Source organism: Salmo salar, chromosome 02 (assembly GCF_965601325.2).
Source record: "Salmo salar chromosome 02, fSalSal1, whole genome shotgun sequence".
Lineage (NCBI taxonomy): Eukaryota > Metazoa > Chordata > Actinopteri > Salmoniformes > Salmonidae > Salmo > Salmo salar.
The window spans coordinates 55416919-55434315 of record NC_138292.1 but is presented as its reverse complement, the minus strand read 5'-3'; the positions used below and the strand labels follow the sequence as shown (position 1 = coordinate 55434315).

The window sequence follows — 17397 nt, the reverse complement described above, 5'->3', positions numbered from 1 at the left end:
GTCAGCTTGGCATAAGGAATTAGATAAGATACTGTCCTTCAATATATATATATATATTAAAACTGACCATGCATGAGATGATCATCTGAAACTAGGAGGGCTTATTGTAAAAGAGCAGTTAGGTTACTGTGATTGTCCTTAGGCCTACATGCATTTGCCCCAACGCCTTTGACACAACTTAAAGCACTATTGCATAATGAGTGTGACCAACACATATGTCTACAGAGTTGTCTAGACTTGCTGCTAACCTTTGTGCTCGGCCTCCGACTGCAAGGCACTACAGAGGGTAGTGCGAACAGCCCAGTACATCAGTGGGGCCAAGCTTCCAGGACCTCTATACCAGGCGACGTCAGAGGAAGGCCCTAAAAATTGTCAAAGACTCCAGCCACCCTAGTCATAGACTGTTCTCTCTGCTACCGCACGGCAAGCGGTACCGGAGCACCAAGTCTAGGTCCAAGAGGCTTCTAAACAGCTTCTACCCCCAAGTCATAAGACTCCTGAACATCTAATCAAATGGCTACCCAGACTATTTGCATTGCCCCCCCCCCCCCCACCCTCTTTTACACCGCTGCTACTCTCTGTTGTGATCGTCTATGCATAGTCACTTTAATAACTCTACCTACATGTACATATTGCCTCAACTAACCGGTGCCCCTGCACATTGACTCTCTACCAGTACCCCCCTGTATTTAAAAAAATAAAAAATAATTGAATACATTTTTTTTTTTAAATGTCACCTTTATTTAACCAGGTAGGCTAGTTGAGAACAAGTTCTCATTTGCAACTGCGACCTGGCCAAGATAAAGCAAAGCAATTCGACACATACAACAACACAGAGTTACACATGGAATAAACAAAACATACAGTCAATAATACAGTAGGACAAAAGAAAACAAAAGTCTATATACAGTGAGTGCAAATGAGGTAAGTTAAGGCAATAAATAGGCCATGGTGGCGAAGTAATTACAATATAGCAATTAAACACAGGAATGGTAGATGTGCAGAAGATGAATGTGCAAGTAGAGATACTGGGGTGCAAAGGAGCAAGATAAATAAATAAATACAGTATGGGGATGAGGTAGGTAGATAGATGGGCTGTTTACAGATGGGCTATGTACAGGTGCAGTGATCTGTGAGCTGCATATTGTCTCGCTATTGTTATTTTACTGCTGCTCTTTAATGACTTGTTACTTTTATTTGTTATCTGTATTTTTTTAAGCTGCACTGTTGGTTAGGAGCTCGTAAGTAAGCATTTCACTGTAAGGTCTAAAACTTCACAAGAACCCAAACTAGTTTAGCAGTGAGAGAAACAAGATCATGCTTTCAGGGAGTTTGTGGCATTAACTATTTGTACGGGGGGGGTAAGGTCTACAGTAAGGTCTACCTGTTGTATTCGGCGCATGTGACTAATACAATTTGATTTGATTTGATCAATAAATAATCTAAATTCAGCAGGCAGGGCCGGTCCTAGGCATAAGCGACACCCCCCAAACCTCCCCAATTTTTTGTTTGTTTGAGGAATTAATCTAGCCAGGTATCTAAACTCGTAGTAACCATGGTCGAATTACTGACTAGGCACGCAGGGCATATGCCCAGGGGACCTGACCACCAAGGGGTCCCCATTAATATAGTTAGTTTCTATAGTTAGAAAAAGTACCCAATTGTCATACTTGAGTAAAAGTATAGATACCTTAATAGAAAATGATTGAAGTAAAAGTGAGTCACTCAGCAAAATACTACTTGAGTAAAAGTCTAAAAGTATTTAGTTTGAAACATACTTAAGTATCAAAAATAAATGTAATTACTAAAATATACTTAAGTGTCAAAAGTAAAAGTATGAATAATTTCATATTCATTATATTAAGCAAACCAGACTGCATCATTTTCTTGTTTATTTTAATTTACGGATAGCCAGGGGCACTCTCCAACACTGAGAGATAATTTACAAACGATGCATGTATTTATTGAGTCCGTCAGATCAGAGGCAGTAGGGATGTCCAGGGACGTTCTCTTGATAAGTGTGTGAATCTGACCATTTTCCTGTCCCGCTAAGCATTCAAAATGTAACGAGTACTTTTGGGTGTCTAGGGAAAATGTATGGAGTAAAAAGTATATCATTTTCTTTATAGTGAAGTAAAAGTAAAAGTTGTCAAAAATATAAATAGTCAAGTTAAGTACAGATACCCCAAAAAACGACTTTAGTACTTTCAACTATTTTTACTTATGTACTTTAAACCACAGGTTAGTGACTCTCACTCATCATGTAACATCGGAATAAGACATGGCAATAGGCCACTAAAATGTTTTGCCCGCAAGGTGGGGGGGGGGGGTCGGCAACAAAATTTCACTTAGGGCCCCAAAAGGCTAGGGCCAGCCCTGCAGCAGGCCAGGAAGCGAGGTTAGTACTGCATCTATTTTAACCTCCTGCTTGTGATGAGTGCCAGTGCAAGAAGCAAGTCATGCGGTTTCTACAAGATTGTGTTGCAAGACCACAGTTCATCATCTTTTGCTCACCCAAAGACACAATGTAGATCTGTATCACCCTAACATTTTTTATTTCACCTTTACTTAACTAGGCAAGTCAGTTAAGAACAAATTCTTATTTTCAATGATGGCCTAGGAACAGTGGGTTAACTGCATTGTTCAGGGGCAGAACGACAGATTTGTACCTTGTCAGCTCAGGAATTCAAACTTGTAACCTTTCGGTTACTAGTCCAACGCTCTAACCACTAGGCTACCTGCCACCCCTGATCATCTGATCATGCATAGTCACTTAGCCCATAAAGAAGAGATTCGGCTCATAACTTTCTTACCATTTTATTCTTTGCAAAACACATCAGAAGAAGCCTTTTGAGATTAGTCTGCTCACATGAACAACAATGTCCCTCTTAAAGCAGTTACAATGCATATTTGAAGAACCAAGTGCTGAAAGGGGTTTCAAACAGAACATTGAGAACGTCCCATGAATGAATGTTTTTTTGATGATACCAATATAGGCTATAGACTAGCCTAGGATACCATATACCTTGCCCTTGCAATGAAAACACTGAATGCTATTGAAACATTAACAGTGTTATGCAACTCTTATAGGCTCAAGTTAACAGTGTTATGAGCCCACAAAAGGCCATAGGCCTATCAAACTCATAAGCATTAGAGTGTTGGCTATGAGAACATGGTTCATAATTACTTCTGTACTTCTAGTTATAACGGAGAATGAAGGAAACAGTGTGAATAAAAGAGTAGCCAAACATTTCCTTAAATGCACTGAAAATTAAAGACTACCTGTGTTAACTGTAATGTTGATTTAATCACCCATAGTTTACATTCTGAATATGACATTTAGGTGAATTCATCATTAGTTCAACAAAACTTCAGGGATTAATGTGATTGTTAGTTGGCCTACACGACCTTCTAAAATTAATACTATATAAATAATTTCCAACTTCCCTTCATGTTTCACATTAATAGTGAATAGCTACAATAAATAGGATCAATTATAAACATAGCATTGTTTTAAATGAATAATATCCATGTTATGGGTCTTGAAGAAAGAACTAGGCCAATGGGACTTGAAATGCCACATTGTTAGAGCTACAGGGAATGAATGATATGAGTGGGTATTTCACATATTTACAATAATTGAAACCAGTAATATCTATCTTCCTAAACGTTACCCTCAGATAAGAGGCTAAGGCCATCCCCTTCACAGCAGCCATTCACCCCCCTCAGCCAGCCTACAACAGTGCAAAGTACATGTTAACTCCAAGGTCCTTCATTGACTTGTGCAGTTTGACCCGGGAGGCCCTGTTTGTTTGGCTCTCCCTGTCGTCTCATGTGGCATGATCTGTCCAAGCAACAAACTTCTATCTTCCTAATTTGAATCTGTCCATCTTGCAAACACACACACATATACAGTACCAGTCAAAAGTTTGGACACACCTTCTTATTCTAGGGTTTTTCTTTATTTGAACTATTTTCTACATTGTAGAATAATAGTGAAGACATCAAAACTATTAAATAACACATATGGAATCACGTAGTAACCAAAAAAGTCTTAAACAAATCAAAATATATTTTTGATTTTTCAAAGTAGCCACCCTTTGCCTTGATGACAGCTTTGCACACTCTTGGCATTCTCTCAACCAGCTTCATGAGGTAGCCACCTGGAATGCATTTCAATTAACAGGTGCACCTTGTTAAAAGTTAATTTGTGGAACTTCTTTCCTTAATGCGTTTGAGCCAATCAGTTGTGTTGTGACAAGGTAGGGGTGGTATACAGAAGATAGCCCTATTTGGTAAAATACCAAGTCCATATTATGGCAAGAACAGCTAAAATGAGCAAAGAGAAACGACAGTCCATCATTACTTTAAGACGTGAAGGTCAGTCAAGAACATTGGAAGTTTCTTCAAGTTCAGTTGCAAAAACTATCAATGGCTATAATGAAACTGGCTAACATGAGGACCACCACAAGAAAGGAAGGCCCAGAGTAACCTCTGCTGCAGAGGATAAGTTCAATAGAGTTACCAGCCTCAGAAAATGCAGCCCAAATAAATGCTTCACAGAGTTCAAGTAACAGACACATCTCAACATCAACTGTTCAGAGGAGACTGTGTGAATCAGGCCTTCATGGTTGAATTGCTGCAAAGAAACCACTACTAAAAGACACCAATAATAAGAAGAGACTTGCTTGGGCCAAGAAACACAAGCAATGGACATTAGACCGGTGGAAATCTGTCCTTTGGTCTGATGATTCCAAATTTGAGATTTTTAGTTCCAACCGCCGTGTCTTTGTGAGACACAGAGTAGGTGAACGGATGCTCTCCACGTGTGTGGTTCCCATCGTGAAGCATGGAGTAGGTGTGATGGTGTGGCGGTGCTTTACTGGTGACACTGTCAGTTATTTATTTAGAATTCAAAGCACACTTAACCAGTATGGCTACCACAACATTCGGCAGCAATACGCCATCCCATCTGGTTTGCGCTTAGTGGGACTATCATTTGTTTTTGAACAGGACAATGACCCAAAACACATCTCCAGGCTGTGTAAGGGCTATTTGACCAAGAAGGAGAGTGCTGAATCAGATGACCTGGCCTCCACAATCACCTGACCTCAACCCAATTGAGATGGGTCGGGATGAGTTGGACCCCAGAGTGGAGGAAAAGCTCAGCATATGTGGGAACATCTTCAAGACTGTTGGAAAATCATTCCTCATGAAGCTGGTTGTGAGAATGCCATGAGTGTGCAAAGCTGTCATCAAAGCAAAGGGTGGCTACTTTGACGAATCTAAAATATAACATATAAAACACTTTTTTGGTTACTACATGATCCATATGTGTTATTTCATAGTGTTGATGTCTTCACTATTACTCTACAATGTAGAAAATAGTCAAAATAAAGAAAAACCCTTGAATGAGTAGGTGTGTCCAAATGTTTGACTGGTACTGAACATGCGCACACACAGCCCATCATTTTGCAACGTCGCTACACATGAACGCACAGACACACACACGTGTTCACTTGCGTGCACACACACCACACACAGGCAAATAAACTGAAAGAGGGTGTCATTTACCAATAAACAATACATAGACTTTTTCTTTCTCAATATATAGACCTGAAACAAAGACTGTAAAGCACAACGGATATAAAGCCTTTATCAAAAGTAAATAATATTTACATGAGTAAGTGCTTTTTCACTGAGCCCTGATACCATATGTCAGAATAGCATGTACTAAAGTAGTTTGTAACTCAATTAGAAGCCTACATCATCAAGTATGACAAAAACTCTGGGTCTCATTTAGAGAATGATAGCCAAAGTTACGTACATGCAAATTATAGAAGGGTTAGAAACCCGAAACAAAATGAATCTCAACCCCACTAAATGCAAACTGTAAGGGTTCTTATTTACATTCAAACATCTGAAAATACCAATATGTTCCAACACACATTTGTACAAATTCACACAGTTGCTGTTAATCCCTTGTCCTCAGATCGTCTTTTCCTAGCTTCGTTACACTGTAACGTATTCCTTAAATGTCACCGTGAGACAGTTTGTTGTAATATCCGTGATGACTATATTCCCAAGGAAAGGCTTGAATGAAGGAAACGGCTCCCCTTTCACAGTCTGTTCTGTTGTGATGGCCAATGGCAGTTTTGTCTGTTCTGCAGTCTTCTCCTCCTCAGCAGAAGGAGCCACCTGTGTCTCTGTGGGAACTGGAGCCTCCCGCCTGGACCTCACACAGCTGAGGTCCATGGGCTCGTCCTGGTTAGACTCCAGGAAGTCGTAGTCCTGGTGGCCATTGTGGCTATGGTGGCCATTTTGGTCCATGGAGTTGCTTTGAGGAGGTGAGGACACAGTGCAGGGTGCACTGATACTCCGGGAGTTTAGAAACTGTTTACAGCCACCCCGGTCCTCGCCCTTGTCTGCCTCCGAAAGGTGACGTTTGAGGGCTGGAGAAGAGCCGTTTCCTGGCTGAGTCCTATGAACCCCCATCTCAAAGGGCCAAGGGGCAAGGTTAGGTTTGGTGGTCAGCTGCAGGGGCTGATCCTCTGTAGCCTCCTTCTGACCCCTGACATTGAAATGTTTATTCTGCTCTGTCGCACTAAGCTCCATTTTGGGTGAGTCGACCTTGTCAGCAGGACACTTAAATACGTTAGATCTGTTAGACCCTTTGTTGTAGTCTTTCGCGAATCCATTGGTGAGACCCAGTTTCTGGACGAGCCTCATCTTTTCAAGTTGATTTTCTGCAGCATCATCATTATTGTCCGGCTGTTCGTCAAGGTTCATCAAGGGTTGTTCGTCAAGGGTTTCCACATCTCCATTTTTAATCCTTGCCGCCTGCATGCCGTTCTCCATGTACTTGCTCATGACAATGACGATGCGTCCGTTCTTGTTTTTGTTCTTGACGATCTTCAGCTTGCTGTCGCTGACACCGTTGGCCTTCAACAGCGGTGCGTCCTCTTTGTCCGTGGCCTTGCTCTGCTCCGATTCGCCACTGTGGCCGTTGAGGTGAGCCGGAAGCTTCTTTAGCTCCATGGTGATATCCTTGACTTTGCTCAGGCAACCAGAGTCCTTGTCCCGGACCCACTTCTGCTGCAGCGCGGGAGGCAGGTTCCAGCTGTGGTTGGTGGGCAGTTCCGGAGCTTTGGTGGCCTCCCTTGGCTTCATGCACTGGGTGCTGTCGTACATCTTGGGGTCAGGCTGGTAGTGGTGATGTTTCTTGCTGTTGAGCTGGTAGTAGAGCTTCTTCTTTCCGTTGGCCTGCTGCTCGGCATCCCTCTCCTTGGCCAGCAGGGGCTGGTACTGGTGGTGCTTCTTGCTGTTCAGCTGGTACTGCTGGGTCTGCGAGCGCACTGTCTGGATGGGATCCACTTTCTGCCGGTTGTCCTCGTCCAGGGTGGTCTCCTGAAGGCCTGAGAGGACGCTGGATCTCCGGGCAAAGGACGGGACCTGCGAAAAACACAGCTGTTGGTTAACTGATAGAGCGGACTTGTTGACATCCCCATTTCACTGATTTTCTCTCTGTAATGAAGGTTAGAAAAATGCTATCATCAAATGGTGTCCTCTAGATGACCTTTGGGTGAGTCCTGAGCCCTAAACTTGTGTTTAGTTCTAAACTTGTGTTTAGTTCTGTGAGGGCCTTTCATACATAATTGTAACATTTATTTGATCAAATATATCGTAATACGGGGGTTAATTATCCCCTCCAAAATATGTGAAGACACACCTGGCCCATCAGGTGCTTTGGCTTTGGCCCTCTTTTGCGATATCCCATAAGCTGCTCGTATCTCTCCCTGTGAAAGACAGAGAACACCACCATGTCACTCAAACCATCCACAATAATGATGATGTACTAACAATAATGAAATACAGTAATGCAATGCAGTGATTTATGGGAAAATCCCATGCACCATTTAATCCTAATTGGTGACATGAAACATCAGTGGAATACCCCTCAGTCATATACCCATGTTTACCACTAGATCCTCTAACTGAACCCATGAGACATGAATTACAAATATCATGCTTTATGTAGTGTAGGGCCTTCAGGCTTATATCCTTATTACTTGTTTACCAGGCATTTCTGCATATCAAAGGCCTTCTCCTGTCAAATATGCTATGGTTTAGGCCTGACTAAATCTGCATTACTCCAAAATAATTTCCACATGGAATTAATAGTTTTTAGTTCAACATTCAATCCATATAAGGATGGAATAGATTCAGGGCTTGAATTAACTACACATCTACAGACTATGTAACCGGTGGATAGGATATTTTTCCTATAGCCCACTGTTTCCCATGCTTTCTCAAGAGCAGTAATTCAATACCCAATGAGTACTGATGTCACCCCCCCCCCCCCCCCCCCCCCTTTCGCACATCTAATTACGGTGGCGACGTCTTATATTTTCATAGCCTGGTACTCTGCCCGGTGATGCCCCCCGGAGAGTCACGTAATTAGCTACAATAAAAACTCCCCCGTTTACAGACAGAGATAATGGCGAAAACAGACACCGCCCTCCGTCAACATTTTCCCTACTGAGCGACCTCTCTCTTTTAAAAGCTGGTTTGCGCACACTGCGGGAGAGAATGACTGCAAACCCGACCACAGGCCGAGTCACTGCATGGTTTTTGCGCCATAGTGCAGTTGTAGCTGTGTGTTCACGTCCAGAAAACCCCCACAGGAGGTTTAGCAATTACCGGTGAATAGTAACGCTTATCCAGCAAACAAGACATCTTGAAAAGGCACACGGTGTCTTCAAGCGGTTGCTTCTACGGTTGTTACAGGGATATCGCCTATTACTAATTACTATTACAAATTACTAGTGCACTTTTTGTCTATCTAATGTTGTTATCAGTGCCTTTCTCATCCAATACATGCTGAGATGAAGCAGGGATGGGGGACAAGACAAAGCATGCAGTCAAGGAATGTTTGGCCCTGGTGTCTGCATAAGCATATAGCCTGTGAAAGATGATAGCCTATTGTGGTATGGGCAAACTAAAATCAAACCATCTATTGTTATAAGCCTAAGAATATCACATAGGGACAATTCAATGTCCAATATGGTCGACTACGAAATTGTAACAGTCATACCGCAATCTTTACAAAATGTTTTCAATCCGATTTGTGTGGTCACTGTGTAGGCCTACTGTTATTATAGGCCTACTGAGATAAAAAATACAAATTAAAAACATTGTGATCGCATCATGTCCTTTTTAGGGCTTTTGAAAAGTTTTAACATTGCCAGAGGAAAATGTAATTCAATTAAGGCCACATTTAGGCACACCACGAGATAGAAGTGGTGCGCTATGCGCGCACACGCACAGACAAACACACAGAGCAGCGCCCCCCACCCCCATTGACTACGCAAGGTTGTCACGTCAAATCGAGTCTGTCAAACTCACCTGTTTTGGAAAGCGTCAAGCAGCCGCGGGTCGAGAATGTTTTCTTCTGGTTCCCACGTGTTATATCTATTGAGAGAGAGAGAGAGAGAGAGAGAGAGAGAGAGAGAGAGAGAGAGGGAGAGAGGGAGAGAGAGAGAGAGACATTACTATCAACATCAACAGAGGTCGCCTTCTATCAACCATATATCAAATGTGGCCGTCATCCGCTTGGTTGCAGACAGAATCCATTGTAAAGTAGCTAGGCAACTTCTGTAATCAGGTTAGCTGTTAACAGTTACCAGTCAGTCTTGACCAAATAGGCCTACATCAAAACATAAACATTATTGATAAATGTGTAATAAAGTAAGTAGCCTATACTCTGGAAATAGGTCATTATAAAGTGTTAATAATTGCTTGGAAGTATACTTCACAACGTCAACACAAGCAAAACAGCAACTCTATGGGAATCATGAGGGTGATTAGGGTAACGTGGGGTAACAAGTCCCCGGGGTAACTGCCCCCATATATTTCTCACACAAACCACGTTGTCACCCGTCTAATCTACATTTTTAAGTCACTCTAACAAAACGATTCTGAGGTAAGGTGATTTAATGATGGTCATTTAGAAAAACGTACATATATATTCAAATTACGTTAGATCTATACACTTTTTATAGATATACCATTATGGCAATCCAATGAAAAGTGGAACCTTACATCAAAACCTCATCATAGTGAGGATATTAATAGTGAGATGTGCAATGCCATTTTGTTTCAATATTTGATTTATTTAACTTAAATAAGACACCTAGATTTTAGCTTTTAAGAGTTAATTACTAGAAAATGTAATTGGGGGGCTAGTTACCTCACGTTACCTTCATTTTCGCTTAACACATCAATTAGTGATGGCATCCTAAGCGCCATCGAGCGAATCAAACATTCGCTTCAACGCGCGCAAAGACGCACCCGCCACACACACACACAAACACACACAAACACACACACTTGAAAACTTGAAATATTAATTTGCATTACTAAGGTAGTACTAAAGTATGCTATAGTATTTTAAAAGCTAACTTACTTTGGAGACCATCCTCGCCACTTGACTAGGTATTCCATCCTCCCCTATACGCAGATGAGAGAACATATTGGTTAATTTGACTATAAGCGGTTCTTTGACATTATAGTCTTACCTGCAAAAACACAACAACATCATTTACTTCCATCAATTACGCAATATATTGTATAGTGATACAAAAGAACCCTGTTTGTGGATATTGAGCAGTCATATATTTGAAGTGTTTTCAAACCTTTCGATTCCGCTTCTTCTCGATGCTCTCCACCGCAAAGACGTGCTCTCCCGCGGCGGGTAGCTCCATTTTCGATGCAAAGGGAAGGTTTCTCTTCCAATGCCTGTAGAAACTGTCACCCTTCCCGCTTTTGTGCTGTTTTTCCGTCGTTCAAATTGATACGGGAGATTTCCCTTCTCTCCGATCTTCCCTCTCTTTCCCTCTCACTCTAGTCGGAATTCGTTGGCAGTGGCAGTGCGATCCGTTTTGCTTTGCACACGAGAAGGGGTTGCAGAAAAGTGTTAATGCAAAGAGCCATTGATGTGACGTCAGGAGGAGGAGGCGCTTTTGGGGGCTGGGGCAGTTTCATGCTTTAGCCCATGGATGTGTAGGGTGAAATGGAACTGCAAAAGAGGGTGCTATGAAAAGTAGAATATTGTGTTATGATATGTCAAATTGGGAATTGTAACTGAATGCCTTTTACGCATGTCATCCAAATGATGAAAAAAGGAATCAAGGCTACCATTGCCTATGCTCCATGCCCATCTCCTTTGATCCATTTTAATTAATGTAGCCTGTTTGTTAACGTATCCATTAACGTTTTCACAAGTGTTACAAGTGTATGGTAGATATTTATAAAGGACACAGCCCTGGTTTCCGTTTGGCTGAAACCGATGGATAAATGAAGTGAACGTCATTGTGTGAGTGACTCATCATCAATAGGCCCTACTGAAATTCAACTTTGGGTTCCCACACCAAAACAAATATATTCAACAGTTAATTATGGGTATGTAGGCCCTATTGTAGCCCATAACTGAATGATACAATAAATGGTACCTTGAGCATTTAACCACGATAGAAAACAAGCATTATGCACACTGAAACAGTATGTGCAGCTAATTAAGCTATAGAAGATTGTATGAATCACTCCCCTATCTAATTTACACATTCTACTAATAATAACCATCATCACCCTCATACGATTGTGATAACTGTAATATGGATTTCCCAGGTTATTTATGATCGTTTTCCAAAGACTTCACACAGGGATCTTTGAAAGAATGTCCATGAACGTGAGCTTTGCTATTCGCCTTAGTGACTTGGCTACCATACCCAATGGCTGAGCAAGGACGCGTCGTGCCGGTAAATATCTTCCATAAATATCTACCCTCTCCATCCATATTATCCTGTCCTTAATACAAGGTCACATGTAAGCCCTTTTCGAGCGCCAGTGTCGCGGTACGGGGGATCTAGTGAATTTTCTCTGCACATCAATGGCCCGTGGTTGTGTCAGAGATATGTAGGTCACATCAGTTAGTCTTAAACCCGGTTGGCATTTCTTCCACCGCGTTTATTTCTGCCATCCGACTATGACGGGCACCAGCCGCTGCGTTATCACTTGGGCGATAGACGCATGGGCCTACCTCTGGCACATAGAAAAGCCAACATAATGTGTTCTCTTTTTTTGCACCTTACAACAGCACAGTTATTGCCGCTGGTGGTGGTTCGTGTGTGTCTTATGCCCGCTGTCTTTTTGAAACATGAAAAAAGGCTGGACATGTTGACAAGTAGGCTATAGTCACCGCACACGCACGGTTGTACGTACAACGGTTGTACATGCACACACACGCACACACACGCGCATGCACACGCACACACGTCGATTTGGCTTGTCAAATGATCTGTTATATTGTATAAGCCTTACACATTGTAAAATGATTGGTATTTGTCTACATTGTTATTTATTTCGTTATATGTTTTCGGTATAAAGGCGGGAGCGTCGAGTATTATTTTAAACGTAAATAAAATTCAGCAGCGCAAGGGTTAAAGGAGAACAGTTCATGCAGGCGGCAATGTTCAGCCTATTGCAGACAGGCACGACTTCCTTTCCTTATAAGGCAATGAGCTCAAAACGCCAGACAAATATCACATTAACTAGTTGAACGACCAGATTCACAAGAGTATTTGCGCACAAATTCACTCCCATACCCACGCTGGCTATCAAAACATTCATTATTTTTCAATGGGTTCAAAGGAAAGACCACAAAGCATTGTCATTGTGGCTCGAGCAGCAAGCTTCGAGCCGTCACAAAAAAAACAGCAATTCTATAACATTCGCAATCTTCTTCGAAATAAATGAGGCATACCGTTGACTGCAAGGGCCACAATACTCAAATACACTTATTTTGATGAAAACCATTTGAAACGAAGTTTTGCCATCTTTTTTAGTAGATACAGTATTCTCCAATGACACCTGACTCTTGATATGCCCATGGAAAAATCCTATTTGTATGTCACCAAAAGGCTGTGACTGTCGTATTACCTAACTTGTATAGGCTATGCGTAATATTACAATTTATGAGCCATATCAGTTAAAGATTTAACAATGGATGTAATTGGAATGATAAAAATGGACACCAACACATCATTTCCACTTCACTCTTTCAACTTGCGCATGACACATGTTTCAAAGGTTCAAGGGAACGCGATGCACATGCAGCCTTATTAATATGTTATCGTGTCCATGCAAACTCCATACGATGCTCATTCAATAACCCGACATATGAACTGACCCTTTCAGCAACTGAAAGCTCAATGGCACCTGTAAAAAAATCCAGCAAAGGGATCTACATGGCCAATCTGAGGAACAATTATATCATAGACTAGGCCTGCAGCATGTCATAACTGCAACCAGTCATTCCAAAACTACAGTAATTTGATGTTTATTATGGGCATTTCTTATGAAGTCATCCCTGATGAACCTCTAACCCACAGAGATAACGCATGATTCATCTCACTATAATAAACCTATGTGAAATCCAGGTTCAATGTTTTATTGGAGATTTCCATTCTTACATAGAATGATGACCACACATGAGACTGCAAATAGCCTACCCAATTTCCTCTTAACTTTAAATGACAGTTTATGCATAAAGGACTTTCAAAGTCATTCATTTGTCTTGATAGAAAATGATGTTCCTGATAGCACAAGGCATACCAAATAGGTTTCAATGGACTGAGTGATCTATTTCATTTAGGTTACAGTTGCCATGGTTGTTGGGATGAACAACCAGATTGTATAAAGAATTTGAGAAGACTTGTAGTGTGATATGCCCTCCTTTCAAGTAAATCCTCTATTATATACGTCAAGCTTTTATAAAACAACTAATTGAATGCCTGACATGTACTTCATAGCCTCCATATGTCAAATGGGATTTCAACTAAATGTATTGAGCAAAATGAATAAACCAAATTAAACATATACACTTAAAACAAATGGTTCGATATAGTGCCATATATGGGTTCTTTGGCTTGTAACCAACCTTTATTTGAAGGTTCTATAAAGAATAATGCTCATAAGGTTCTAATTGGAACTTGTATGGTGCTATAAAGAGCCCTTTCCTAAGGTTCTATAAAGAACCATTAAAAAAAGGTTCTATATAGCTTCAAAAAATGATTTAGCTATGGTTAGAACCCTTTTTGAGACTGTATAGAACTATTTTCTTAATGGTTCTTTATAGAACCTTTATGGAAAATGGTTTTATAAAGAATCTTTCTCAATCAACTCAAAGGCTCTTTGTAGAACCATACAGGTTTTTCTATTCTGGTTTAATAGCCATATTATATTGTTAAAATTCCATAGGTTTTATTATTGTGTTTATTAACAAGTTGAATCAGGTGTGCTAGCTCTGGAATGGCCGGGGCTCTGGAACGGCTTTTTAGAAACAGACAACCATTACATTAGGTCTACAATAACGGGTCCAATGACATGCATTAGGTATGGGAGAGAGAAAAAGAGGAATTATGTTAAGCAATGGGAAGTATAGGGGACATGGTTGGTCAGAAATTGAAATTATGGCCCTCAGAACAAGGGTAGGGGATGGTGCAGGGTAGGTACAAAGAAGAGGAGGGCATTCGGGTCAGGGGTTTTGAAGGGAATCGTTGCTGCATGTATGAATCTGTTTGAAGGGATGTGGGCAAGAGAGCAGGGAGAGCTTGGCAGTGTACAAAAGGGGCGGTATGTAGTGACAGGATTGTTTATACAACAGGGCGACATCTGAGTAAGATGACATTTAGCCTACATGTAGGAAATAAACGGACTTTATGTGCGTCAGAGAGAAGAAACCTGACAAAGATCAAATGACGAAGAGCTTAAATTGCGACCAAGAAACTCTCGGGGTGTGTATGGAGAGAAGACATGAGAGTTTACACAAGAGGAAGGGACCAGGAATGAGGAATTTATTGTCCAAGTATGTAATGGTGGAGAATGATAAGAATAATAAAAATGATTTAGAACTGAAAGGGACTGTACAGGCAGGTAAATCAGGAAGAGTCTCAGGTGGATGTGACAGATGGGGGAAGGGATGAAGAAAGGTTTGAGAGTTGAAGCAGGAGAACAAAGTCTTGGCTGCGGCATTGACTAACTCAAATGGATAATATAGCATGGTATTTACATAATATTTACACCATGTATATGCTAATTAGGTGGAATTAATGACACCTGTTAAACTCTTATAAACGATCACAATTTGGAAGACCAAACAAGTGGTTGCCAATGGAGGTCTTCGTCATTCGGATCAGTGACTTTTATTCAAAACAATCATTTAAGTCTTCCACCCACATAGTAATCCTTACTTTCAATTACGAAATGAATCATTTCCAGGTTGGGGCACATTCTTATGGGAATAAAGAATCAAATGTACCACTGTGAGTGATGAATATCTCTATTGACCTTCAATATTCCGGTTATTCAAGAAACATCGGCTCTGATATTCAATCATTCATAGTAGGGACCATCACAAAGCTCAAAATGAATAAACACATATGACTCATTCATAATGGCTTTTATGCCAGAGGACCGCTTTAGTAACGTCAAACAGCAGCCTTCCCAGCAGCCTTCACCAGACACGACGCAAGTCGTTTACGTCTCTCCACACGTCAGGGGAGAGTGCCACGATGTCACGATGACTCAACACCCTCCTTAGAGCAGGCAGAGTAATTGGTTGGGAGTCTACGGAGCAGCTCATGATGTCAGAGGCAGGTAACAATCATGACTTTTGAACAGTCAGCTGACTCACAGTTGAGAATGTTCTATTTTTTCTTATTTTTCTCTCCCCTCTGCTTCGGTTCTGACAGGGACTAGTGACGTACTCTCTCCCTCCCTCTCCCTCCTCTCTCTGCGTCTGTCTGTCTGTCTTTCTCTCTCTCTCTCTCTCTCTCCGTCTACCTCTCTCATCCCTCTCTACTCTCTCACCCCTCTCTGACTCCACACGGCCACACCAGATTAGACCAGTTCATCAATCGGAATATTGACCGGGCCTTTCGCGGTTTACGACCCCCCTCGCTCTTCGTGACGTTCAAACGGCTTCTTCTGCTTCCATGGTAGCTCGGATCCTTTAAGCACCAGAACAATAAAAGCAGGAAATATTGTGAACGTCAACTATCAGAGTAAAAAGAAGACTATAAAAAGCTCCTGTTGGTTGTGTGGACGTTTGTGGTCGTTGGTGTGATGTATCGGTTCACTGGCAGCCAGGTGGGGTTAGTTGGCAGAAAGGGAGTGACTCCCTGGTCTTGGTCCACTATAATATAGCACCTCTGATGGCGAATGTTAACCGCGCTAATCATGTGTCTGGCAGGGAGCGCCACAGACGCCATTTGTGTTGCCTGTCGGGGTCTGGAAGAGGCCCAGTGAGAGAGTGGTGCTGGTGATGGAGGGCCAGACGGGGTGAGAAGAACAGACTGGCCATGGCTGGGAAGACAGACAGACTGGGCAAGGATGGGCAGACAGGCTGGGTAGGCAGATAGACATGTCGAGTGAGCAGACAAACAGACAGACCGGAAAGGCAGGCACACTTAGAAAAAAAGAGTTCCAAAAGGGTTCTTCGGCAGACCTTGTATGATAACCCTTTTTTGGTTCCAGGTAGAAGCCATTTGGTTCCAAGAAGAACCATTTCCCCTAGCGAAGAACCCCAAAAGACCTCTTTAAGAACCCTTTTCTAAAAAGGTTCTACCTGGGCCAAGATTACCTACTGCCATATAGATCTTGCAGAACTTTAAAAACCTCTGAAGAGAATTTTAGAAACCCCCACAGAGCTCTATAATCCTCATTCTCCTGTCACTACTGTATGGTTTCCACCCTGTCCGAAATATAACAACTGGGAGTTGAGTACTACATTAGTATACACGAGTTAAACTCCACCCTGGACATATAATTATAGGCTTTTTAACATTTTATTTAACCTTTATTTAACTAGGCAAGTCAGTTAAGAACAAATTCTTATTTACAATGACGGCCTACCGGGGATCAGTGAGTTAACTGCCTTGTTCAGGGGCAGAACAACAGATTTCTACCTTGTCAGCTCGGGGATTCAATCCAGCAACCTTTCGGTTACCGGCCCAACACTCTAACCTGCCGCCTAGGCTAGACTGAGAGTTTCCAGATCCACCATTGGAGATCCCCCAACATCCCTCTAGCCATGATGGTACCCTAGTGAATCCAGAAGTGACAGAGAGAGAGAGAGAAATAGAAAGAGAGAGAGAGAGAAATTGAAAAAGAGAGACCCTGATAGGGACCAGTAGTCATTTACGAGAGAGAGAGAGAGAGAGAGGGAGAAGGGGGATCTTAAGCTGAGGAGTAAGGGTCTAAGAGTGTATTCTATGTGCCTGTGAGTGTGTCTAAATGTTAAGAGCAGCCTGCAGCCACCCTGACAGGGCTCGATGGGGG

General features: G+C 41.9%; 1 protein-coding gene across 1 annotated transcript; it reads right to left on the bottom strand.

The window, feature by feature from the left end:
• Window positions 1-2801: 2801 nt before the first annotated feature.
• LOC106588430 (E3 SUMO-protein ligase CBX4) lies at window positions 2802-10991 on the bottom strand. The gene is made up of 5 exons (XM_014177420.3): window positions 10695-10991; window positions 10466-10509; window positions 9406-9471; window positions 7730-7796; window positions 2802-7452 (listed from the first exon to the last, which is right to left on the bottom strand). Exons 1-5 carry the CDS (start codon window positions 10761-10763, stop codon window positions 6013-6015), a joined length of 1686 nt encoding a protein of 561 aa, XP_014032895.3. The 5' UTR covers window positions 10764-10991; the 3' UTR covers window positions 2802-6012.
• Window positions 10992-17397: the final 6406 nt, after the last annotated feature.